At 40.1% G+C, this 27,953-nt stretch overlaps 1 protein-coding gene across 1 annotated transcript; it reads left to right on the top strand.

Moving 5' to 3' along the window:
• Window positions 1-25: 25 nt before the first annotated feature.
• Window positions 26-27,341, top strand: LOC139733253 (uncharacterized). The gene is made up of 4 exons (XM_071644092.1): window positions 26-497; window positions 5,512-5,628; window positions 23,425-23,528; window positions 25,502-27,341. Exons 1-3 carry the CDS (start codon window positions 252-254, stop codon window positions 23,518-23,520), a joined length of 459 nt encoding a protein of 152 aa, XP_071500193.1. The 5' UTR covers window positions 26-251; the 3' UTR covers window positions 23,521-23,528; window positions 25,502-27,341.
• Window positions 27,342-27,953: the final 612 nt, after the last annotated feature.

The following is a 27,953-nucleotide window of genomic DNA, read 5'->3' as shown; positions in this document are numbered from 1 at the left end:
ACTCTGATGAGGCTGAGTGAACATTATTCTAGTGCATCTGTGCCGTGCATTGTAGGCCTTCACTTATTTATCGATATTTTGGGCATTGAGGTTGAATTGATCTAATTTTGCGATATAGATCATCAACACCAGCATTTCATCGACAATCTGGCCACACGCACATGGTAATACACATAAGCAAAATAGGCCTTAAACAGACAGAAGTGTTGCATCAGAGTGCTTGTGAACAGCGACAACGGGGATAAAGCAGTATGCCTTCGCCGAAGTGTCTACTTGTACTGCAGGTGATAGTAATACTACTTCAGCAGAAATGTGGTGTCTCGCAGGAAATATCGGGACCACAACCCGTTGATCTGCGCCATGTGCCGGAAGTCGTGGTGCGGGAAGCTGTCGATGACTTCGAGCGTCGTGCTCGGGAACAGTTGGAGGAGGCCAACAAGGAGGCAGGTCACTCCACATGGCTAACCGCTCCCCGCCTCGTATCAGCTAAAGAACAGGTATATAAACATTTTCGTCTATTATCTATAAATGTTTACGTATAATATCATATGATATTTTACGATATGTATAGATGAAAACGCTGACTGGATGAGACGGTTTTACGCAAGTAAAACCAACTCTTGGATGTGAACAAGAACAGTTTACATGCACTTTGTGTTTTGACGCCGTTGTTTTTCTACGGTATTTGTTTCAAAGTTTGAATTTCATTTCATTTCCATCAAATAAACAGAGCAAATCATATGCAATGTATCAGCAGAACATGACTATTTGTAATAGATGAAAAAAACGTGAATTAACAAAATACATGTGGTGATGAGTAACAGAATGAATAAAACTTTATTTCATTTCATTTTGTGCATAATACAAATTAAATAAGGATGAGAATAGAATTTGAGAATCCCACTAAATAGCAAACTTGTACCATATGGGACACCCAAAAAATACAAGATAGATCGAATAATGAATTACAAAATCATGTCAAAGGAACCCCTGCCAACTGACATAAGATCAAACTGTGAAGGGAAAATATATGTAATAAATAAAACTACACTGTACAACATGTGCCATCGTGGACACAAGCAAACATGACTCCATGATGGAAGAGTAATGATACAATGCAACCTGGTTGAATATAAATTTCAAAGAATAATGTGTACATAGAATTATACCGGTAAGAATGCAGAAGAGCTCTCATAAAATAAGGAGATTTTTTTTTTCTGTACAATTCCAACAATCTGAGGAGGACATGTGTTAGACAAATTATTTTCCTCATAATATATCATATAATTTATATGATATATATAATAGTTTGATATTCAGAGAAATTATGATTTGATTGAGATAATGAAACGAACCTTATTCGGTTGTATAGTATAAGATTTCATTTAAATAACTTCCAACTTATTCTTGAACGAGTTCAAAGTTTTAGCTGTTATCATTATATTGTTATGAAGTGAGTTCAAATACTTTGGCTTATCGTAAATGAAGGTGTTTTGAGCCAGCGGAAATCTCATAAATGGCAAAGGAAATTCTTTCTATCGCCTTGTTTGATAACTGTTAATGGATTGATTTCTTCGAAACATTTGTTCAAATATATTTGGAAAATTATCTTTATCAGAATAATATCATTTAGACATTTTCCTCAGTACAAAATTTTCAAATTTCAATATTATATGTTCAAAATATAACGGGTCAGTATGAGACAACAAATGAAACAAGACATTGATAAAGAGTCACTTCTTTTGTAACAGAAGTAATTTATCTAGGAGTGTTTGATAAGTATTCCCCCAAGCAAAAATACCATAATTTCAATAAGGCAAAATTAAGGATTAATGTAATGTAAGCAGGGACGATAAAGGGAGACAACATTTAGGTCTGCTATAACTATACCAATGATTCGTGAAATATATAGTTTTGCATAATATTACTGTCAATATGAAATTTCCTTGAAAGCCTACTATCTATTGTTCTTCCGGGGAATTCAACGTGAGAAACATTTTCCAGGGTAGTAGCATAAAAACATATATATATATATATATATATATATATATATATATATATATATATATATACATACACTCAGCAAAAAAAGTAAGTTCCCCCCTAGCATTTTTGGATATATCTCAAAAAGTGTTTTACCGATTTTCATAATTCAAACGGAAATGGATAAGGAATTTTATTACTCATAACATGAGTGGCAAATCATTGCCACCAGATATCATTATTGGTGTGAAAAAATGCATTTTATGTCAAAATGCATGGAAAAAAATTGCACTTTAGCGATTTGCAATGACTTTTACACAAATAATCAAACAATCACTCATGATTCTGAACATTTAAGCATGGTTGATTGCATATTTCTCTATCTCTTTCTTTTCATGAGCATACAGTGAAGTATTTGATAGTTGATATGTCCACCATCCGCTTCAATGACCAGCCGGCATCTCTTCCTCGTATTGTTAACTAAAGTTTACTTGGCACTGCTCAATGTTGGCCCATGCTCTCTGCAAGATGCGCTTAAATTCTTGCAGTAAAGTGTCATCTTTCACCTTCTTGCTCTCTTTCCGCTTAATGACATCCCAAAGATTCTCTTCTGGATTACAGTCAGGCTATCTTGCAGGCACACTGTCCTTTGTCGTCCCTTCTTACATTATATTCATCCCTCATATTGCCTTATTTAAATTACGGTATTCTTGTATGGGGAAATACATATCAAACTCTTTTGGATAAATTACTTCTGCTACAAAAGAAGTCACTGCGTATTATATGTCACACTGCATATTTGTCTCATACTGATCCGTTATATTTTAAAAATAGAATATTTAAAATTAAAGATTTGTATTTGTTTAATGTAGGACAATTTATGTATAATTAAAATAAAAATAATCTTCCATATATATTTGAATCAATGTTTTCAAAAAATCAACCTGTTCATAATTATCCTACAAGGCAATCCAACGAATTTCATTTGCCATTTTTTAGGACTTTGCTGCCTCAGTAAACCTTCATCTACGAGGGGCCAAAGTATTGGAACTCACTTCCCAACGACATAATAACAGCACAAACTTTGAATTCTTTTAAGAACAAATTAGAATTCGTCCTGTTGAAATCTTATGATATACAACCAAATTAGGTTCGGTTTCATTCTCTCAATCAAGTCGTTTGTTTGTTTGTTTGTTTGTTTGTTTTTACAAGTATTAAGATATCACACAGAAATCATCTTTTAAGGAAAACAATCTGTCTAACATAAGTTTACCTCAGATATTTCTTTTATTGTACCAGTAACAGTGAGTCTATTCTCTTTCTCTTTTCTTATTTATATCCGTTCCTATGCATTCATACCGGCATATGCACCCAATCAATCGCAATTTTAAACCAGGGAGCGTTGTATTGTTTTGTTATTGCATTTTCATCATGAAGTACAGTGTGCTTGTGTCCACGATGGCGTGTGTTGTACCATAGTCTCATTTCCCCCTTTTTTGTTCTTTTTCTTTTTTTTTCTTTTTCTTCTTTTTTCCCCCTTCCTAAGTTAATTCCATGTCAGTTGACATTGGTTTCTTTGACTTTGTGTACGTATTTTTTGAGGGTCCCATACCCTACAAGCTTTGCTTTTTAAGTGGGACCCTCCATTTCCATTCTAATCTTTGTATTAGGTATATACCTTAGAAACGAAATTCTGTTGTTACTCGTGACCACTTGTACGTTTTCTTTGAAAATGTTATAAATTTGTTCTGTGAATGTATTGTATATATTTTTTCTGTTTATTCAATGGAAATGGAAATAAAATTGAATTGAATTAAATTGAATTGAATACGTTCGATGCTATTTCCCTCAACAAACTGATCTACAACTTGAGCGCATGATGCAAAATGGCCATAGGCACATTAATGTGATCAACCCAGATTGGAATTACAAATCACATGGCTTCTACCAACATTTTCATACAAATTATTGAAAAGGCTATTGTTTAAAAAGTATGCATAACATCTGTTTAATAGGGAAGCACATTGTACGTGAAAAAATTCCTGAGAATTGCACAATTTAAAAAGGTCATTTGCTAACTTACATAGGAAATGCATACAATATGCTTCGTATAGCCTGAAGTGCAACTTTTTTTCCATGCTTTTTGACATAAAATGCGTTTTTTTAAACCAATAATGATATCTGGTGGCAATGATATGCCATTCATGTTATGAGTAATGAAATTTCCTATCCATTCCCGTTTGAATTATGAAAATCCGTAAAATACGTTTTGAGATACATCCAAAAATTTTAGGGGGGAACTTACTTTTTTTGCTGAGTGTATATATATATATCAACAGGTGGTGCTTCTATAGAGTTTCTAAAAAGCATATAATTTGTTTTCTGAAGATTAAGTGATAATTTATCTCCTTTTATCTATTGGGCGAAATTTTTCAATTCTTAGTTTATTGCATTTATAAAGGTTAGAGGAAAAAAAATAATTTGAGTCATCCGCAAAGAGATTAAGAATCATTTATATCATTAACAATAAACAAGATCGTACCTGATAAACATCCCTGTGGGTCCCCTCATTTGATATTTAGCGTTTGTTAGTTCCTATCTTTGTCTCCTCATTCGAAGTACATATTATTTCAGAGAGATAATTTTTATTTAAAATATCTTTACGATAAAGGTAGGACATTTCAAAGTTGAAGCCAATCCACAAATCCGAATTCCTTTAGTGTAACTAGAAACCTTTATCGAATGTTTTGTTTGTTTATTTTTTTTTGTTTTGTTGTTAGTTTTATTTTAAGGATCACCATGTCGTAGTGTCGATCCGTATGTGAAATTCTTCCTGATCCTTCTTTGATGAAGTCAAACTAAAAAAGTAGGGTAAAATAAGCAACAGTATTGTTAAAAGATTTTTTTTTTCAGCATCAGCATCAGCATCAGAATATCCTTGTTTGTGCAGCACCAAAATACACTGTAAAATATCCTTTCGTGTTTAAAGGGCGCGTATAGTTTTCGATGAGACCTAACTTCAGGTTTCTAATATTTTTGGTGAGATAATAAGAAACCGTTCATGAAATATGAAAGATCATTTAATGACAAGAGGGATTCAACGTTTATTTGATTAAATTGGTTTTAAAATACCAGAGATAAAAAAGCATTCATTATAAAAAAGCGGGACCCGCCTTTTATTAGGATCGCTTTGTTCTACTTTGTTTTTGGATGTCTCAGCGATTCCAAAACCAATTTTCATCTATTAAACTTTGAAGTACTCTTAAAATGGTATGCTCTGTACTTTTTCATAAATTGGTTCTTGGTATCTCACAAAAAGTTGAAAGCCCAATTCTCATCTCCCCAAACACTATACCATCCCCTCAACTGTTAATTTGTCTACCTATAGCGTCATCGAACATAATTATTGTGGAAGTACATTGTAGATTATGCTGAATGAATACATGTCGATAATGTTCATCTCTCTTTTTTCTTCTCTCTCTCTCTCTCTACCCATCTTCTCCTCTTTGTACATACATTCATTAAAAGGCAATACAAGGCAAGCTGTTTTATCTGACTCTGGTAGTTGGAGAGTCTTCTTGCGACTATTCAACCCCTATCCTGGACTGTGGAACTGGCCAACTGCATTTGAGCAGCCCGAGCGAGGTAATAATAGATCTTATCGCCAACTCTTACTTACTCTCATGTGGTAACAATATCTTCAAAATTGAACAAACTGAAACATCACAAGTGAATAAAAGAAATTTTTAATGAAAAAATCTTAAATGACTTAACTCCAATTTTTCATTTTGAGAAATTGTGATCAAAAAATCGTAATCAAAATGACCAAAAAAATATGGAATATCCTCCCTCATAACCTCAAGAATATTTCCTATTTTGTAGCAAGTGTTGTATCACTGGTAACGCTTTAATGATCTTTCCTAATGTCTAATGGTCGATGCTGATTATTCTGTTAAAACAAATTATGAATAGAAGAATAATAATAGAAGACAGGCAAAAATAGTTCAAGTGGAAAACATTATGGACAAGACACGTAATCCAAGCTTATATCTCTTCGTACTCTCAACAATGAAACAGCGCGTGATCTATGTAGCTAACAACATATGTATATTGAATTATGTGGGGGGTGGAGTTTCTGTTTTGTTTCGTTTCATCTGCACATACGTGCTCCAGGGAACAGGATTATGGGCCAGGGACAAATTTCACATTCCTCTTTCCTCTTCTCTCTCTCTCTGTCTGTTTCTCTCTCTCTCTCTCTCTCTCTCTCCTTCCTTGGTGTGGGTTATGGAGCAAAGTGATTTGGGAATATATTGTAAGTATAAATGTTGAAAATGGTGAAAAATGGTAATAATCATTATAGTGATAATGAATATAGTAATGATAAAAAAATAATAATAATGATAATGATAATAATAATAATAATAAGAAGAAGAATATCAATAATAAAGAAAAAGAAGAATAAGAATGAGGAGAAATGTAAAAATAAAATTACCAAAAATCCGAGATTAAATGTTATGCCTTAACATGGCTCATTAGTGTCGCGATGCTTTATACAAATGTTTAAAAATTATCCCTTGTGAATCACGTTTACAACACATGAAGAACCATTAACAAAATCAATTTTTATGGGACGTCCTTTAAAAGGAAAACAATTAATACTAATGACATAAATGTAAATAACAGTTGCTGTGTCATTCATGATAAAGAATAATATTCTTAACTCTCAGTATCATCCTAACTCAGCTATAAGGTGACGATTTGTTGTTGTTGTTGTTGTTGTTGTTTGATTGTTTGTTTGTTTGTTCGTAGTTGCAGTAAATGCCATTTCGAGACACTTAAGAAATAGAAAAGCAATAAACAAGCCTTATAGTAGAGCGGTTAAGCCCTCAAAATCATGAGAATTGTGCAAAATTTGACTAATGCATGAAACTTTCACCAGTGTTAGTACATACCATAAGATTCATCTTAAGATCGGGAGGTAAGTCTGATTTGACCTCTGATGACCTCCAGAGGTCAATGAACTTTAAATATCAGAATATTGATGTTTGGAGGCATTTGTGAATGATAGGCCTAGATCTTGGTTACGCTGCACTATATGCATTTGTACTACAAATCTTCCGTTTCCACAGGCCATTGACAGGTGTCAACCTTTGACCTCTGATGACCTTTAGAGGTCAATGACCTCAAAATACCATAATATTGATCTGTGATGTTATTAGTTAATGATAAACATGGTTAAGATGTGCAAAACAAGCATATCTGTTTTACAATTAATTGTCTTCATATTCCAAAGAGCAAAGACAGGTTTCTACCTCTGACCTCTGGTGAACTTTAGAGGTTTTTATGACCTCAAAATATCATAATATTGATCTATGGTGTCATTAGTTAATGATAAACATGGTTAAGATGTTCAAAACAAGCATTTCTGTTTTACAATGAAATTGTCTTCATATTCCAAAGAGCACAGACAGGGGTCTACCTTTGACCTCTGGTGATCTTTAGAGGATGTATACAAAACAAACATATCTGTTTTACAATTGTAGCCCAGATGGCTACTAGCACATAAAATACAGAATAGAATAGAATAGAATATAACAGAATAGAATAGAATAGAATAGAATAGAATAGAGAGTAAAAGAAAACAGAACACTGCATTCGTTTTCCTAGTCACCCTGTGACGTCAATATGCTCAGTATTTTCCCCTTCTTGGAGTTTATGAAATCGTCTGTCTTCCTTCCAGCTATTTTTTGTTGAAACCCCCTCTCCCAAGAAAAGTCTATGGTCACTAGGAGTTTATAAGTTAGACATTGGCTACTTTCCCCGCTAGTGGTCAGTTCCAATGGCTCTCAATCCCCAAAGTCCCGCACCAAATTACGGGGAATGACATGATGGCGTGTTTTCACCCTCTGATCCCCAAACATATATTATCTTCTGAGCTGGAAGGTCGCCCTCTTGCCAGAATTCATCCCTCTAAAGGGCTTTCTACACTTGCAAAATTTTGCTTGGTCCCGTACCGACGGTGAGGCTAAGGGGGGGGGGGGGGGGGGGGTCTTAGCCCCACCAGTAAGGAATTGAAGAGTTTGTTTGCAAAAACCGATAAGTCCATATTTGCCAAATGGAGATATTTGCGATTAAAGGTCAAGAAAAATAAGGAGAATAATAAGAAAATTTTTGATTCTTTTGACCATAACTTCAAAAATGTACCTTTGTATGTAGTGACCAATATATCATTTAAAAGGTATTATTTTGTACTTTATGACAGAGACCGTACTTCAAAATCTTCAAAAATGGACTTATCAGTTTTTGCAAACAAACTCTTCAATTCTTTTCTAGTGAACACCTCAACCCAATATAAGATTGAGCCAATGAAATACTCTAGGGAAAGGAAGTTTGTTAGCAAATTACTTATAGAAAAAGAAACAAGCATGTTTGAGCCGAGAAATCAGTTAGAGTGGCAAGATGTAAATGTGATGACAAATCCGATATCTATGTATCTGTACAACAATATGGTTGCCGGCTCGGAGAAAATCGTTAGGAGCTTTTGGGAACTTACACACTAATGACGTTGTCTTGTTTATATATATATATATATATATATAAGATAAATCGTTCAAGAGGAATGACTTTAATTTACGTTTGAAGACATTTCAAGAGATGCAGTCTAATTTGATAAGGAGCAAATCATTCTACTGTTTGCAGTCTTGTAAACATAGGCCTACTTGTATCTTTTGCGAAAACTGTTCGAATACGTGGACGGTGATAGGCCCCTCTAATCAAATTATGTATGAACCAAATGGTTTCTTTTGAACATATTGTATTGTGTTGAAAAGTTCTTGGCAAAATTCCAGGGAAATGTGTACACGAAAATTCCGATGTTCAAAGCATGTGATGGGAAATGTAAACAGTATGTGCGAATGCTTGTTTGTTTCCTGCTAAACTTAGTTCTACTTCGTACAGCCTAATTTATTCGGAATCATGTCTGGGTTGTACACCTGTCACCGATCAGAGAACGCCACACATTCAAAGTATTGTGTCCTTATTCAGATGCAAATGAGTACCTGTTCATGTAGTGTGTATAAGTAGCCTGCTCACATCCGTACACGTCAGTGTACATTTTGTGGCCGACCAGAAGAACTTTGAGATGGAAGACCTGCAAGGCGATATTGAGCGGCTGCTCAACGAACCGTGCTCCCCAATACCGAGCGACATGCAGCTGGTGAACGAGAACTCAGGAGGCAAGCTGAGAGGTCCCAAGGGCCGGAGCAAGAAGACGCGCCCACAGGCAGGGGCGCATCCCCCCGAAGCATCTGCTGTAACTACAGCGGCAGGCGCTATCCCTGCCCCAACCATTTCAGCAGGCGTGATCCCTGCTGGCTCTCTGGCGGGCGCGATCCCCGCCCAGATGACTGCACCGGCGGCGTTGGGCGCACCCCCCAACGAAGCCTGCTCCGCGTCTCGCTTCTCAGAACTCGCAACTGCCGTTTCCACACTGCAGTCCACGGTCATGTCCTTGCTGGACACCCAAGCCCCTCCAGCACCGCAAGAGCAACCACCCCGTGACGACGACATCGACATGGAAATTGAAGATCTGGTTCAGCAGGACAGCGGGGTTCTCGGCGAGTTCTCTGATATGGTGGATCACCAGAGCGAACCCGTTGGAGCAGCAGTGAGCGACAGGCTCGCTAATATTGTGAACAAACTCATTCGGGTGAAACTGAAAGAATCCACTCTGAAATCTAAGCAGGAGTCATATCCAAGGCCTGCCAACTGCGATGCCGTTTCCACTTGCAGGGTTAACCCAAAAGTATGGCACGTACTAAAAACCGAAACACGAGTGACAGTGAAACTACAAAAGGTGCAGTCCCTTTTTTTGACGGCAACGACGCCCCTTGCGAGAGCAGCGGACGAGCTGCTATCGCAAAATACGCCCCTTTCCTCCCGGGCGTCCAAACTCATTCTCGATGGTATCGCCCTAATTGGAGCAGCAAACGTCGAGCTGAATGCGAAACGCAGGGATTTCATCCGACCCGAATTAAGCCCGGCGTTCCGCCCGCTGTGTTCCGAAGAGATGGCGCAGAAACCATCCACGTTTCTGTTCGGGGACGACCTCCCACAAAAGTGTAAAGAACTTCGTGACACCGAGAAGCTGGGACTGAGTGTTCGCAACACCAGCCTCCCTAAGAAGAGCTTCAGGCAGGCGTATAGGGGCGCCTACCCGAGGAGACACCCCGGGCACGCCGGACGATACGATCCGTACCCGCAACGGAGGAGCGACGTTCCCTCCTCTCCGAGGTTTCCACCCAGGCAGCACCCAAACTTCAGCGGCCGACGGGCGCCGACATATCGCGGCCGTCCAGGCAGAGACAACCCGAGGCCGGACAAGTAACTCGTCCACAGGACGGAGTGAGTAAATTGCCTTCAAAAACTTCGCCTCCCCCGGTCGTGGGAGGTAGGCTGGCTCAATTTGCGGATAGTTGGAAGCTGATTACGTCTGACCAGTGGGTCTTAGACGCTATACAACACCACCATATTGAATTTGACCAATTGCCTTTTCAAAACTTCGTTCCAAACGAAATAAGTTTTTCACCTCGTGAAACTACCATTATCGACCATGAAATTTCGAAGCTTCTCAATAAGAACGCTATTGAGCCATGCCTCCACCAAGACGGGGAGTTCGTATCTAATATTTTCATAACGCCTAAAAAAGATGGATCTTTTAGGCCCGTCATTAATCTGAAAGGCCTGAACAAGTTTGTTTCATATCATCATTTCAAAATGGAGACTTTTGAATCGGCACTCCTCCTTGTAGAACCAAATTGTTTTTTCGCGTCTATCGATTTGAAAGATGCGTATTTTAGCATACCGATAGCACCAGAACATAGAAAATTTCTTCGCTTTCATTGGAAGGGCAAACTGTTTCAGTTTCGCGTTCTGCCTTTTGGACTGAGCAGTGCCCCCCGGGTGTTCACAAAAGTACTAAAACCTCCAATAGCTGCCCTCCGCAATTTAGGAGATGTATCATGTAACTACATCGATGACGCCCTATTAATCGCTCGTAGCTATGACGACTGTACGGCGAATGTTAAGAACCGAATCGAACTTTTTGAGTCACTTGGATTCGTCATTAACAAGGAAAAGTCCGTGTGCGAGCCCCGCACTAATGTTGAGTTTCTGGGCTTCATTATAGATTCAGTAACTATGACAATCAGCCTCCCAGAAAGAAGGAGCGACACTATTATCCAAACATGCATTTCTTTGATAAATAAACGGACAACGAAGATACGCTCGCTATCTCGCGCTATTGGGCTCGTCCTTGCAGCGGAAATCGCTGTTCCTTATGGGGCCATTTTTCGGAGGGATCTTGAAATTGAGAAAAATACTGCTTTGCAATGCAATCAAGGGGATTTTGAAGCTATCATTTCCCTGTCAGATAAGGCACGTCATGCCCTCCAGTGGTGGGCATCAAATTCAAGTAACTCATTTTCGCCTATCATGCGGAACATTGACCTGGAATTCGAGACAGATGCATCTCTCGAAGGCTGGGGCGTCTACTGCCCGACTAACAAGCGCAGCACGCACGGACAATGGAGCTCCGGAGAAAGGAATCTCCACATTAACAATCTCGAATTGCTCGCAGTTCTTTTTGCCCTCCAATCACTATGTTCAAACGAATCTGGCATTAACATTCGTGTTAAATCGGACAATGTTTCAGTAGTGTCGTGCATTAATCACTTCGGGACTTGCCATTCCCCCGAGTTACATAATATCTCGCGCACAATCTGGCTCTGGTGTCTAGACAGAAACATCTGGCTGTCCGCCGTACACATTCCCGGCGTTGAGAATTCAATAGCAGACGGCTACTCGCGCACATTTAATTTGAATACTGAATGGATGCTCGCAGCGCATATTTTCGACTCACTCTCTGAACTATTTTTCACACCAGAGGTAGACTTATTTGCATCGCGCCTGAACTTTCGCATGACTCCCTTTGTTTCCTGGCGTCCTGATCCCGAAGCCATGGCAACCGACGCATTCTGCCTCGATTGGGGGGGCTTTCGCAGCTACATCTTTCCTCCCTTCTGCCTAATGAGTAAAATTCTACGGAAATTGTCTAATGATCAGGCTCAGGCCATCATAGTTTTTCCTTTGTGGAAGACACAAAGTTGGTATCCCAAGCTAATGAGCATGCTAGTAGACCACCCAGTGATTCTGCCTCCCGCTAACCGAATTTTATCTCTCCCTTCCTCCGACAGCCAACATCCGCTATCACATCACCTGACGTTAGCGGCATGTCATGTGTCCGGGAACGCCTACGCATCAGAGGCCTTTCACATGCAGCTTCCGAGATCATCATGCGGTCATGGAGACAGTCAACTCAGAGGTGCTATAACTCGGCATACAGGAGATGGCGCCGTTTCTGTTGTACGTGGAAAAGCGATCCACTTTGCTCGGATGTAAGCATCGTTCTTAATTTTCTGGCGGAGGAGTTTCACGCTGGCGCAGCATACAGCACTCTGAATAGTTTACGCAGCTCATTATCTTCGTTTCTGCTCCCGTGTGACGACCATCCAGTCGGATCACACCCACTCGTAACGAGATTCATGAGAGGGGTCTTCAACTCTAGACCACCGCGACCTCGATACAACTCTACCTGGGACGTCGCCGTGGTTTTGAATTACCTTCGCACGCTCAGCCCTAACGACAAGATTTCACTCGAACAGTTGTCTCACAAACTCGTCATGCTCATTGCCCTCGTCTCCAGTCAGAGAGCACTTACTATAGCCTACATAGTTCCACATGACTCATCGGTCTCGAGTTCATCAGTCACCTTTTCAGTTAACCACATCACTAAAACTAGCAGGCCCGGGAAACTCGCTACGGCGATACAGTTGTCAGCATACCCAGAGGACGACCGTATCTGCGTTCTCCAAACGTTACGCGAATATCTTCGCAGGACGGCAAGTTTTCGAAGCGGGAATCGGTACCTCATTCTCTCTGTCAATCGCCCTCATCGCAACGTTTCCCCCCAAACGATTAGCCGATGGCTTAAAGGCGTCCTCCAGTCAGCCGGTATCGACACAGCTACATATAAAGGGCACAGTACTCGCGCCGCCTCTACGAGTGCCGCTCTAAGAGGCGGGACGGATATAGACACAATACTTTCCACAGCAGGATGGAGCTCTGCTAGAACTTTCGCGAGATTTTATCAGAAGCCTATTGAAATGAAGAAAAAGTCACTTGATATTTCATCTCTCGAGTAAGAGTCATGTTATTTTTTGCCTTTCTCAATCTCATGAGTCATAAGACGGGCAATGGAGCCCCTGCATGAATAAAGTTTGATCATGCCCGAACAAAATAATTACTCTGCTTGCTGAGTCTCATTCAACCATTGTCTTTGAAATCCCAGACATGATTCCGAATAAATTAGGCTGTACGAAGTAGAATTGATAGATTAAACGAGATTTAAATGAAATTTAACATTGAAGTTTAATCATAATTCTACGAAGTACTAAGCCTAATATGAGGAATCATGTCCCACCCGATAATACGGTTCATCCCGTCTCCTGACGTGAATGAGTGCTAAGTAATCCATGAATTGCACTGAGCTGTGATTGTGAGAATGAATTTCTTGCCCGCCCCTTCTTACTGTGGTTGAATGAGTCTGACTTTAAATACTGACGTGTACGCATGTGAGCAGGCTACTTATACACACTACATGAACAGGTACTCATTTGCATCTGAATAAGGACACAATACTTTGAATGTGTGGCGTTCTCTGATCGGTGACAGGTGTACAACCCAGACATGATTCCTCATATTAGGCTTAGTACTTCGTAGAATTATGATTAAACTTCAATGTTAAATTTCATTTAAATCTCGTTTAATCTATCAATTGTTAGTGGGGAAAAGAAAAGAAAAGTCTCGCTCTACCATGTCTACACCACAACGCCTACGGATATCTAAGCTGGAGGTGGGTTGGAATGTTTTGTTTAGAGCACCAGCCTTAGTACAGATTAATTGGCACGCTATCTTTTGAAGAGAAACAATACTTTGTTTCACATTGTTAGTGGGGAAAAGAAAAAAAAAAAAGAAAAGAGAAGTCTCGCTGTATGATAGATGTTCAGATCCCGCTCTACACCACAACGCCTATGGATGTCTAGGCTGGAGGTGGGTTGGAATGTCTTATATAGAGCACCAACAGTAATTACAGATTAATTGGCACGCTATCTTTTGAAGAGAAACAATACTTTGTTTCACACACGATAATAGCAGAAAGACATTATCATCCGCTCGTGTGAAATCAAGCAGAAGTTTTTCAAAACATTTCAAGAGGCATTTTGGTGAGTTACAGTCTGTTAAACATGTCAATATAATGTGAAAAACAAATCGAAGGCCACCTGCAATAGGCCACCCGCAATAAAGCCCTGCATTTTCCGACATCACAGCAACTTCACGTGAAATAATTAACACGTTCCATATTATACTCGTGATGGAGAGGGAAAATAATAAATAACAACATTGCAAGATTGATGAAGACAACAGACGGGAACTGATTCCACATTAAAAACATAAACATGTACATAACTTATGTATTTTGATTTCTCCATGCATTTTCCTATATCCTTACACACAATCATTGCACGCGTATACTTGATATGGTGTTCAGCTCACTGTGTGCAGACTGAGCACGATCCGATAATTCAGAACCTTTGCCTGAGAAAGGATTGTAGCCTATCCGGCGAGTCAAAAGAAGCTTTCTTATCATCTCGTGCATCCTGTACTCCATGCGCAATGCACCAATCATAGAGACAACCTTGCCTTCACCCAACTGTTTAGATATTACCTATGGAAGACTCCGATGATCGCATACAGTGGCTGTGCACCTGCCGATCCGTGCAATGTAAGCTCTTAAATCGCGTGCTTCTCTGAAGACGCAGATGCTGCCCTGTCTTGAAAGAGATCGAGGGTATACATCTAGACCAATTTCAGCGGGAGGTTACACTAAATCATCACTTGCTGGCAGAGAGTTTTAACCGGATGATATTACCCGCTGCCATATTACCCTGATTCACACATTGGATGCAAAACCGGATGGCGGCCATATTGGAAACAAGCAATATTTGGGCATGGGGGCACAACTTTTGGCCAGGCCCAATTGTTAAGGAGTATCGAGTATAAAGAAGACAATAAGAGCAAATAGTAGTTCCACTCCTATTTGGAAGTGAGTTACCTAAAGATGTCATTGAAAAATGCCACAAGTTGCCTGACTTAATGACCTAAACTTAAGTGGATGACAATAGCAAGACACAGGATTACTTCATGTGGAATGCATGTTAGGCCTCACAGTAGGATTGGTATGTCGTTTTCCAGATGGTCCATAACGTCACTGTATGCTCCAGGACCATGAGTCATTCATCGGAACCATACAGCCAACGAACTCGAAACCAGGTAGCATTGCCCATGAGCTTGACACTAAGTTTAGGCAAACCAGGCCAATAAGAGCCCGACACATTGGGGGGGGGGGGGGGGGGGGGGTCCACAAGACCTATACACTGAATAGATTAAGTTCTCTGAAATGCATACATTAATCTCATACCGTGTGCCAAGTTTTCCTCGAGTGTCGAGCTCGCGGACCGCACAGCTTGTGGGCCTATTATAGTTGATGTCGAGCTCATGGACCTTGTTCATCTAGTGTTTAGGTCACAGGATGTACGACTCGTGAGCTGCGTAACTCATGGGTTGTACTACTCTTGAGTTGTTTGACTTGTGACGTACACCTGATGAGGTTCTGGTTAGCATCTTTCACCCTTTCATCCAGTTCAAAGGACTTTGCCATATGCCTGTTCACAATATACTATTAAGCATCAACCCAAAATATGGTACTCCTCTCCCCACTTTCCATGATTAAGCGTACAAATTTTGTCCAGTGCAAATTTGATAATGTTGCTCATAATTTCATGCAAGCTAGGCTGCATAACTAACCCAAACATAAATATTATACAGTATGTAAAAATTATAATCAGATATTCGCATTGATAACACCCAATATGATTAAATTGTCTAAATGCTACTCCATGGTCTTAAAATTTGAAATTTTAGCTTTATGTTGAAGTAAACCCCATTCGATTTGGTTAAGCGGTCACAGAGAAATGTGGATTGTTTTAAAACATGTCATGAGTTTGATTCTTCCAAGTTTAGCACTTCGATGATCTTGTGTGTAAATACAATAGACAGAACTTAATTGGAGGGAAGAGATTCCTGACATCCTCTACAAAATTCCTCATTTCTCGTTGACCACTGAAGCAAGTCGAATGGGGTTTCCTGTAAGATGTGGGCTATGAGTTACAGTTTCATACCCTGAATTTGTATTTGTGACCCTGCACCTCAAAACAAACAAAAAGTCGCCAGACATGGATTTTTAGTTCAGACCATATTCTGAAAGAGCAGACTTTAAGCTTTAAAATGATGTATAACTCAAATCAAATGGACTCTCCTAACCTATCTAAATATTGGAAAGAAAGCACAAACTCAGGAAAAGTGTGAACTGAGAAAAGAGGCTCTGAAGTACAGCGTCTATCCAAGCGCTTAATCTTTACCAAACCGTGCTGGCTGTGCGATGAATAGGACAAAAAACAGGAAGTAAACCACCAGAGTAACAACAATGAAGGGATTATCAGATTAAACCGAAATTAGGCATGCCTCATTAACGCATTCTGTCCATAATTAATGCCAACTTTCAAAGCAGTAGCACTATCCTTTCAAAAGTTATTGGAGTTGAAAGTGAAGAGTGTGGACAAGGTTTTTCAGAAATGAAAAAGGGATTCTAAAGACACTCCTAATCACACTATTCTACCAAAAATGTTCGAGATAAACTGGCAAAAAAAACACACACTTTCCTGCCCGTTTTATGATACCAAATTTTAGCATAATGTAAAAGAAGACCCGCTCTTTCAGAAAATATGAAAAAGTCAAGTTCGGCTAGGTTGACCCACTTCACTTATTTTCAGTCCTCACGCAAAGTCAGTGTGTGCGACTTTATATTCGTTTTGAGGTGCACGGTCACATTTAGAATGATTCGATATTTTCAAAGATATCATTGCGAAGGGTCCCGTGGTATTTTTTTTTTTTTTGGGGGGGGGGGGACATACGGTATTTGACGTCACCGCCATCACTGAAGACACGTAAGCTTCATTTCTGAAGTAAATTATTGACCGCTCACATTCCTGAGACCTTTTACTATGAACCAATGCTCTGTGGGATATGCATACATGCTTTGATTATAACGTCAAGGCGTGATTTGTAAATGATTAAACTTTTAGGATTAAACCAATGAAGCCAAACATCAATAATTGTAATCCTACACAAATTTTGATATTTTGAAATTCTGACCTCACATTGTCCTTAAATGTCAAAGTTGGACCAATGTTCTGTGGAATGAGAAGACACTTCTATTGTAGCATAAATGCTAATAACATAAAGCATGATTACACACCAGGTATACATGTATGTATGTATGTGTTCGTCCCTCGTTCTCGAGGATGACCAATGACATCAATTGGCTGGATGGGTTCGGAGGTGGCTGATGAGGCCAATCTGGGCAAGAAAGCCTCTCCCACAGGTAGGGCAGAAGTGGGTAGGGGCTACACTGTTGGGGTTGGCTGCTCTAGCTTTTCGCATCTGGCGTTTGTGCTCTGCCTGCTTGACGCGCTGCTCCTCTGCTCTACGGGTCCCTACAGCAATAGCATGGCGCCAGGAAGGGCGATCTGCGGCAAGTGTCTCCCAGGTCTCGGTGTTGATGGAGAAGTCTTTTAGGTAGAACTTCAGGTTGTCTCTGAAGCGCTTCTTTTGTCTTCCCACCTTGCGCTTCCCATCAGCGAGTTCTCCATAGAAGAGCTTTTTCGGGATGCGGTCGTCAGACATGCGGGTGACGTGGCCTGCCCATCTCACCTGGGCCTTGCGGATTTTTGCAATGATGCTAGGGATGCCTGCCCGCTTCAGTACCTCTGCGTCCGGAACTTTATCCTCCCAGCGGATGCGAAGGAGGTTGCGGAGGCATCGCATATGGAAGTGGTTGATTTGCCTCTCATGTCTGCGGTACAAAGTCCAAGTTTCGCAGCCATAGAGAAGCGTGGTGAGGACAACTGCCCAGTAGACTTTCAGCTTTGTTGAAAGGCTGATCCCTCTCCTCTCCCAAACATTTTTTTTTCTGAGTCTCCCAAAAGCACTGCTGGCATTAGAGATCCTGTTTTTGAGCTCAGCATCAATTGTGACTCAGTTGGAGAGGGTGCTTCCCAGATAGGTGATGGTCTTTGCTGCCTGGAGAGTCTGTCCGTTCACCTGGATTTGTGGTTTGTGGTACTGGTTCCCTGGAGCTAGTTGGAACATCACCTCAGTCTTCTTGGTGCTGATGGTAAGGCCGAAGTTGTCACAGGCTGAGGAGAATCTGTCCATCTGCATCTGCATCTCGTTCTCACCATTGGCATTGAGTGCACAGTCGTCGGCAAACAAGAAGTCTCTGATGACGGTCTCCTTCACCTTCGTGATGGCCTTCAAGCGCCTAAGATTAAAGAGCTTTCCATCCGACCTGTACCTAATGTTGATGCCAGGTTCGCAGTCTTTAAAGGCGTCTGAGAGCATCGCCGAGAACGTCATGCTGAATAGTGTCGGGGCCAGGACACAACCCTGCTTGACTCCATTTGTCACTGGAAAGGCATTGGAGGGTTCACCATTATCAAGAACTTTTGCAGTCATCCCATCGTGAAACTGGCGGACAATTGTGATGAACTTCCGTGGCAGCCAAACTTTCCCATAATTTTCCCTCACGACTAACCGTGTCGAAGGCCTTGGTCAGATCGACAAAGATTGTGTATAGGTCACGATGCTGCTCAATGCACTTCTCCTGAAGCTGGCGGGCAGCAAATATCATTTCAGTGGTCCCACGACCTGCACGGAAGCCGCATTGACTTTCAGGGAGATGACCCTGCTCCAGATGTTCCAGTAAACGATTGAGGAGGACTCGGGCCAGGATCTTGCCTGCTATAGAAAGGAGGAAGATGCCTCGATGGTTGTCACAAGCCTGGCGATTTCCTTTCCGTTTGTAGATGTGAACAACTGTAGCATCTCTGAATTCTTGTGGTACTGTTCTTTGCTCCACATGGACTGGTACAGCTTGGTGAACTTAATGAGAGTGAGTTGGCCACCCTTTTTGTACACTTCAGCAGGGATGGAATCAGAGCCTGGGGCTTCCCACTAGACAGCTGTGTGATGGCTGTGTCGATTTCCTTCTTTGAAGGTGACACATCAAGCTTGTGATTTATGGGCACCTGAGGGAGGCGATTGATGGCTTCATTGTTGATCTGGGCTGGTCGATTTAGTGTTCAGCCCATCTTTCTAGAATCAGCTTCTTCTCTGTGAGCAGCGTAGAACCATCGGCACTGAGAATTGGGGATGATCCGGACGGTTTTGGCCCATAGACTGCTTTCAGGGCATCATAGAAGTTCTTCATGTCGTTTCTGTCGGCAAAGCTTTGGATCTCATCAGCCTTGTCACTAAGCCAGGAGTCTTTCATGTGGCGTAGTTTTGCTTGGACCTTGCTGCGAGCCTTGGTGAATGCAGCCTTCTTTGCCATATGCTGGAAGGATCACTCTGATGTAGACGTAGAAGGTTGTGATTTGTATCTAAGAGCTCCTGAATTTCTGTGTCGTTTTCATCAAACCAGTCTTGATGGTACCTAGTGGCTGGACCAAGGCATTCAAGGGCGACAGAGTGAACAGCATCCCTAAAGGTTGTCCACTGATCCTCGATGCTAGACTGGTTTAGCTGAAGGTCTGCTCGGTGGTTATACATGTGTTCTTGGAAGTCTTGCAGTTTCTCGGGGTCTTTGAGATTGTTGACATTCAGTCTCTTTTTTACTTTCTGGCCCTGTGGCCTTCTCTTGGGCTGGATTAGGAGGTTCATCTTTGAGATGATCAGGCGATGATCCGTCCAGCAGTCAGCACCACACATGGCCTTAGTCACTCTCACGTCCTGCCTGTCCCTCGCCCTGACGATCACATAGTCAATAAGATGCTAATGCTTCAAACGAGGATGCATCCATGAAGTCTTGTTTCGAGTCGGTAGTCGAAACATGGTGTTGGTGATTACTAGGTTATGAGAGGAGCAAATTCTGAGGAGGAGGTGCCCGTTACTGTTACAGTTTCCAATGCCATGTTTTCCCACTACATTGTGCCAGGCATGATAGTCGGCCCCTACTCGAGCATTGAAATCACCAAGGATGATGAGCCTCTCAGATTTTGAAGAAGCGATGAGAGAATCAAGTTCCTCATAAAATTTGTCCTTGATCTCATCAGGGTTTGTCATGGTCGGAGCATAGGCACTAATGATGTTTGCACTTGTCTTCTTTCCAAGTGGGAGATGCATTGACATCAGACGGTCATTGAGTCCCACTGGGATGCTTGCTAGTTTCTGCACGTGGATGGATTTGACAGCAAATCCAACACCAGCCTCTCTTCTCTCTTTACTGCTACGTCCACTCCAGAAGAATGTGTAGCCACCACCAATTTCAGTTAGCTGACCTCTCCCTGCTAACCGTGTTTCGCTAAGAGCAGCTATGTCAACATTGTAGCGAGCCAGTTCTCTGTCGACCAGCGCAGTGCGTCTCTCTGGCCTGTTTGCTTTCGTGTCAAGTAGAGTTCTCACATTCCATGATGCTAGGGTGAGCGCTTTTGTTTTCATTTTCATTGTGTTTCGACCGCTTGAGGGGGATCCCCGCCAGCCGTTGTATGCTGGCCAGGGTATGAGAAGACACTTCTATTGTAGCATAAATGCTAATAACATAAAGCGTGATTGCACACCAGGTATACAGTTAACCGCTGAATGTACGTCAAATATCAATATTCTGACCTGTCACAGTCCTCGGAGGTCAAAGGCAGAGACATATGAATAATTTCCCTTGATCTGAGGAATAGATAAGTGATTCAGTTGTAACACAAATGAATTTTTAAGACATTGTTATCATGTTTATCATCAACCAATTGCACCAAATATCAAAATTCCGATAATTTGAGGTCATTGACCTCTGGAGATCAACAGAAGTTAAAGGTAGAAACCTGTCAAGGATCGATGGAACATTGAGGCAATTCCACTGTAAAACAAACAAACAAACAAACAAACATGGTTTTAGTACATCATTGCCGTGTTTATCATTAATCAATGACAAAATGTCAATATTCTGATGATTTGAGGTCATTGACCTCTGGAAGTCATCAGAGGTCAAAGGTAGAAACCTGGCAGGGTTCTATGGAACATGAAGACAATTCCACTGTAACTAAAAATGAGTTTTTAGTACATCATTACCATTTTAACATTCATCAATGACACAAGATATCTATTTTCATCAAATTTTGAGGTCATTGAACTTCGGAGGTCATCAGAGGTCAATTCAGACTTACCTCCCGATCTTAGAATGAATCTTATTACATGTACTAACACTGGTGAAAGTTTCATGCTTTAGTCAAATTATTGACTCTACTATTAGATGAGATTTGGAGGGGATGCTTTCACCCGACCAACCCCTTTACCAACCCCCTACACAGACACACACACACACACACACACACACGCACACACACACTACAACGTGATCCAGCTGACAGATGTTTTAATGTTATTTATTCATTTTCTATGAATTGCTAACTTGGTTGAAATCGGGGCCATGAATAAACCACAGCAAAGGTGTAGTATCTTGAAGCAGATATCAATCCATTAAAAGTGCATGGTCCCGTCAAATGTGTACGCTATCGACTCCTCTTCATAGCGCTTACGCTTTGGCCCGCTTCCCCGCGTCGGAAGAAGTCCGATTCACTGTAGTCAGTGGTCGGATCACAGTTCGGCTCATGATTCGGCTGAGGGGGATGACAGCTTTAGCAAACTTCTTTTGTGATGTCATAATAACAAGCACATATGCACGCACCCTGCATGGCATTACTACAGACTGCGCGATGCGCAGAGAAGACAACGAAGGTAACGTTACTTAGCAACACCTACGCACTTTACTCTTGATGACAGCTCAACTTCGGTAATCTTCGTATCAATGCTAACGGTGATCGGCAGTATCATCAACAGCGCCCTCTACACTACCGGGACTATGCCCCTTTAAGAAATGCTGAACAGCGACATCTATGTTCAAGTCCGGAAATGTAATGATCATATTGCATTACGAAGAAACCAATGGTGCACTGATTGTATGGGCAACACTACACACGGGCATTGCTAGTGAGACATGCATTAGCTATTTATGAGTATGGATCGTGAACGAAGAGTGATCTCTTCCCTCTACGAATTAATCTGGCTGTTTCAACTGACTAAAGTAGCAATGTGCCTAACAACACATAAGAGACAAGGCATCCCCGTCTAGCATGAGGGAGGTGAGGCAGCGCGCACGCACTGCCCCATGCTAATTATTATAATCTATATCATGGAGCTACATTGTCCACCGCCCCCCCCCCCCCCTCCAGAACTCCAACTCTCTCGCTTTCGACGGGAGATCTCCCGCCGAAAGCCCATTTTTGCACAATCTCCCGTTCTCCCGTTTGAGATTTGATTTCTCCCGCCCTGACTCTATGTCTCCCGTTGGAAAGGATTTCTTACTTATTGCTATATCGTCAGTTGAAAAATAAGCGAGAGAGCATCTAGAACCCTAGACTGGACCCCGGCCGCAAGGAATTTCGCGCTTCGCGCACATCAATTTGGAATCTCCCGTTTGCTAGATGTTTCAGACGGAAGAATCTCCAGATCAGAAAGTGCTTGGGGTTTGTGCTACCTTGTAGACACCTCGCTTCCTTCGTCTTTCCCACATCCACGAGTCATACAGCCGACAAGTTTTATGCAGCCCACGAATCATGATTACAGCCCATGAGTTTAGCAAACAAGACCCACGAGACCAATACATTAAACTCCGTGCTGTATCTGTCGAACTCTTGGGCTAATTTTACCCAGTGTCGGTCGATCTCATGGGCGTACTAGTTGCGTAGTGTCGAACTCATGGGCTGTACAGTAGGATCAATGGGTTGTTATCACACATGGTAGTCGGTCTAGTGGGTTAACCACGGACAACTGACCCTGCATGGTCTGACGCTATATAATGGCAGGCGCCTGATCGTGAACTGCCTGGGTAAACTCGCGATGGACTATTAAAAGTTAAATTGAATGGATTTTATTCTCATTATTAACACATAAATGCACTTTTTTCGGGGGATGGGTTGGGGTGAGGTGGATAGGCTACTTCCGTTTTACATATCTCCTTTTATTTCAAATATTTCTTTATTTCATCATTTTATACAGACTTTTAGTGTCAGCGTTTTATCTCAAAGTTATTTTGTATATTGACTTTTTTTTTCGTGTATATTAACCATTATCGTTGTTTTCCCACTCTACAACCAGGCCACATACCAATGCGAAATGCAAATCTGGTACCGAACATGGATGCAGCCTCCCAAGGATCTCGAACCACAGGATTTCAGCTGTAATGAGGTGTAGTGAAACAGGTTGGCTTCCCAAATTAATTCACCCTGTGGGATTCAGGACTGTTTGTAGAACTTTGTGCCTGTTTGTTACTTTGTTTGCTTGTTGTTGTTGTTTTTTTTTTTGGTGCCCATGAACAATCAATGCACACATAGGAACTATCATGATAGTCACTTCATCACGATATCCACGAGTGACTATTGTTTTAGGTTTAACCATTACGTCTCTGTCTTAGTGTGTGTGTGTGTTTGCTTTTGTTTGTTTGTGTGTGTGCTATTATGTTTGTGATAGAGGATTTGGTTAAGCGGTCACAGAGAAATGTGGAAAGTTGTAAAGCATTTCATGAGTCGGATTCTTCCAAGTTTAGCACTTCGATGCTTTTGTGTGAGAATACAATACAACTTGGAGGGAAGAGATTCTTGACATCCTCTACAAAATTCCTCATTTCTCTTTGACCACTGAAGCAAATCGAATGGGGTTTTCTGTAAGATGTGGGCAATGAGTTTTAGTTTCGTACCCTGAATTTGTAATTGGATTGATTCAATGCCTTTAAAGATATGATTGCGGAGGGTCCCGTTGTATTTTTTTTTTCTTGGACATACGGTACTGCGAATTAAAGTAATGATTTCAGTACCTATACCACTGCATTGCCTACCGACAAAAAAAAAACAACATAAAATATCGCTAATACATCTCTAGCGAATAAAGAGTACCTTTAAGGTTATTGCATGTTTTCTAGCAAGTTAGCAACTGCAGTATCCGAAATGCGTATAAGTAGCCTACAAAACCTATGAAATATTGCAAGGACATGAATACTTCGTTTGTTTCATTTCATATATTTCACTATTATAATTTGTTTACAGAGTTTGCATGCAAAACAAACAAACAGACACACAAACAAAAATGCATGGTATCAAATATGAGAGTGGGGAATGATGAGAAGCAAAAAGTAGGCTTTTTGAAAATGATCCTTCAACAAATATCACGATGTAAATATGTGTCTTCATTCAAAACCATTAATAATTGGATAGAAACGAACATGAATACAAAATACGATAGAAGATCACGACAGCTTGAAATCAAGTAAAAAAAAAATGGAAACGTGTACACTAAACGAGAAAAGAAAAAAAGAAAGAAAACTCCATATTTAGCTGTTCATCAAATTGTAACTTGATTAATAACTTAATCAAAAAGGTGCTGTTTGCAGTATTATAATCTTCTGAAATTATCTTGCGATCTTACTAATCCTGAAATTTGTAAAAATCACGACCACGATCGACTTATTTAAAAATCGTGCGGCAGCGATCGCACAAATGAAAATGTAATGTCTTTTCCCCTCCCAACCTGAATGCGATAGGTTGTGAGGATGTATGGTTTGCCGTGCGGATAGGCAAATTCCAGGAATGATAATGATGATGATGATGATGATAATAATAATAATGACAACAATGGTTACCTCAACAGACACAGTGAACCTTATAGTGAACCCATGCACAGAAAATCCGTAACGTCGACATTCCACACATGTTTTTATCCTTTAAGAGATTTTGGTCAAACCGCTACAGATCTGAAAAGATAATTGTACTTTATTCATCAAAGTCATCTACAACATAGTTTCGAAACTAAATTCAAAATTTCATTTTCTTCTACTGCTGTTGGCGTTGCACTACTATGACCATTTATTTTTACCTACAAAATGCAAATCAATTGTTTCCATTTTGGGAAATCATTACAGTGAACTCCCGTTATAACGAAGTCCTCGGGACCAGCAGTTTACTTTCGTCTTTTCGAAATTTCGTTACAACCAAACAAAGTAATAAACAATAAAAAAGAACAGAATGGATAACATTGTGGACCAAATGTTTACTTCGTTGTAACCGGAATTTCGCTATGACCGTGTTCGTTATAACGGGATTACTGTAAAGAAAATTCCTTCATAATTTGCTTTTTTTCCCCATCATATATTATTTCTTTGCTCTTGTATCTCTTCATCCAGTGGTCCTAGGGACGGCTCCGACAAAATAATCTGCACAACGTCTGTCCATCCTGTATGTGTAGATTTGGAGAAAGTACATCAACAATGGTTTGCCTTGCGGATGGACAAATTCCAGGATAAAATAATAAAGGAAAAAAAAACTCAACAAAAACAGTGACGGTTAAAGGCACTATTTAGCATTTGCAGATGAAACAAAGCCCAATCTTTAGTGTTTCAAAATAGTTTTGAAATGTGAGTTAGCGATAGAAGCAACCAGCGTGCTGGTTTGGTGGTCAAGTGGCGATAGGCACTATGTAATATGTATGAGTATTTTTCTACATGTTTGTAGTGCTATGCGACACGGATCTAGATGAAGTATCAAAACTTTAAAACTTGAGCCACTGAGTTCACGAAATTAAACATCGTATTTCCTACTCTTTAGCATTTTCTCGAAAAAAAAAACCCACTTGATATCCAGCGTATTTTATTATCGTCTCGTGAGCATTTAAACATTTTACTCTCATTTTCCTCCATTTATGTCATATATCTATTCTATGTAAAACTACATTTGTTACGTATACAATTTGTTACAAGTATATCACAATAGTGAACGCGCAAACTAATCAGTAAAAGGTAATTCTCCCAATCTCTATACGCTGCGTCCTATCACAGAAAAAAAAATGGCGACCATAAGTTACTACATTGCTTGTACGGGAAAGTAGGTATGTCGTCTTTGTTAGCTATAAACCCCTTATCAATAACCATTATTCTCAAACTTTCTTAATTTTAGGAATGCTTGTGTACTCCATAGGATGGTCTTGTCACATAAGATTCATTCTACTTTAGCACACTACTATTTTATACTGACCTATATGAGAATCAGAGAAAGTGAGAGAGAGTGAGAGAGATTTCCATATTATGATAGGTCCTTTTTTGACATAATCACACGGACTTATTTTAATCACAAATTCCAATGTAAAGTGAATAGTGATAACATGACATAATGTCTAGGCCTACATTCTCTGTTGTTTTGGCTTGGTTATATGAGAGAGAGAGAGAGAGAGAGAGAGAGAGAGAGAGCGAAGGAGAAAGAGAGGAGAGGAGGTTATCGAAGAGGTACTAGTGAGCAACTTTTAAGGTGCCACTTCTGGATACTTTTTAGTTGATTTTTTTTTCTTTCCATTTTTTGTTTTTCGTTTGCATCATTAATATCATTTTGATGCTTCAGAATTTTGAAGGGCTGATTCTATTGTAAAGAATCGAGCGATTATTGTTTGGTTTGAAGGCTTTGGTTCCACTCTTTTTTGTGTGTGGGGGATAAAAGATAAAGCGAGAAAAAACAACAACAGGCAGACAAAAGCCCACCCCCTCCCGACAAAAAATGATAATGAAATAAAATAGATGAATAATCCCATGTTACCAAGAGAGTCTCCCTCAAAATGGTTTATCCCAGTTATGGACTTGTACAAACACTTATCACACTAGTTAGAATGTCGCCACGCCCTTCAATTTCCATAATAAAAATGCAAAATCTTTTGTAGGGAAGAATGTGGTTTTTTCATATTTCAAACACAGCTAAACAGTGCTAAAAGGGAAATAACTGAGTCGCTATTATTCCAATTTTTGGATCGGAGCTTGTTGATCAGAATCATACCATGATGTAGCATTCATGTGCTTGTATTTTTCGTGACTGTATCGCCTCTAGAAATGCCGTTGCCTTAAATAAAATGTCAGGTTATCTATTCCACAGATAAACTCACAAGTTTGTGAAACAGAGTGAAATAGGGTATATCTATATTTGTGCAGATTATGATTTAAGTTCATTTTGTCTCATGAATAATAATTTAGAGTTCAATCTGTACATATTGAATTTTCGAATATTGGTTTCTATGCTCATTAATTATATCAAGATATATCTACAGTAGGAATGTAATTTGTGTCGAAAACATGATAAATGACTTGTAAAAAAATAAATAAAATGTTTCTTTTATTGGACAGTACGTAATCAAATATTGGTTATTATCTTTAATTATTAGGCATGCGTTGTTTGCTTTTAATAAATGATACTGAATACATCGTACAGCCTCCATCTCATTTTTTTTCGTTTTTAACTGACAAGAGCACATCGCCTATATATATGTATATATATATATATATATATATATATATACGTATAATATGTATATGAATATATACATATATATATATATTATGTATTAGATGTGTGTGGGTGTGTGTGTATCTGTTTATTCAGCTTTTATTTCCACGTGGTTCACTTTCAAAGCCACTTAAAGAGTATTGATTTTCAAAAGGCACTAGAGGGAATATTCTTCTTTTTTTTTCATTCATGCTAGCCGTACCATATTCCCTCCGAGAGGGACTATTACAGATTGTGAGAAGAAATACAAACAAAACCACAAGAACAACAACAGCAACAACAGCAGCGAATAACTCTGATAGGGCGTAGAGAAAA

This window comes from Diadema antillarum, unplaced genomic scaffold (genome assembly GCF_040938485.1).
Source record: "Diadema antillarum isolate AM-2024a unplaced genomic scaffold, OU_Dant_1.0 seq00000466_RagTag, whole genome shotgun sequence".
NCBI classification, from domain to species: Eukaryota; Metazoa; Echinodermata; class Echinoidea; order Diadematoida; family Diadematidae; genus Diadema; species Diadema antillarum.
This window is presented reverse-complemented; position numbering and strand designations above follow the sequence as displayed.

What these genes read in the sequence shown, in the direction of transcription:
- LOC139733253 (XM_071644092.1), top strand. Translation starts at nt 252, where the DNA reads ATGCCTTCGCCGAAGTGTCTACTTGTACTGCAGGTGATAGTAATACTA. An exon ending in TCGTATCAGCTAAAGAACAG is followed by an intron (nt 498 to 5,511) that starts GTATATAAACAT and finishes ATTCATTAAAAG; the next exon opens with GCAATACAAGGCAAGCTGTT. An exon ending in ATTTGAGCAGCCCGAGCGAG is followed by an intron (nt 5,629 to 23,424) that starts GTAATAATAGAT and finishes CTCTACAACCAG; the next exon opens with GCCACATACCAATGCGAAAT.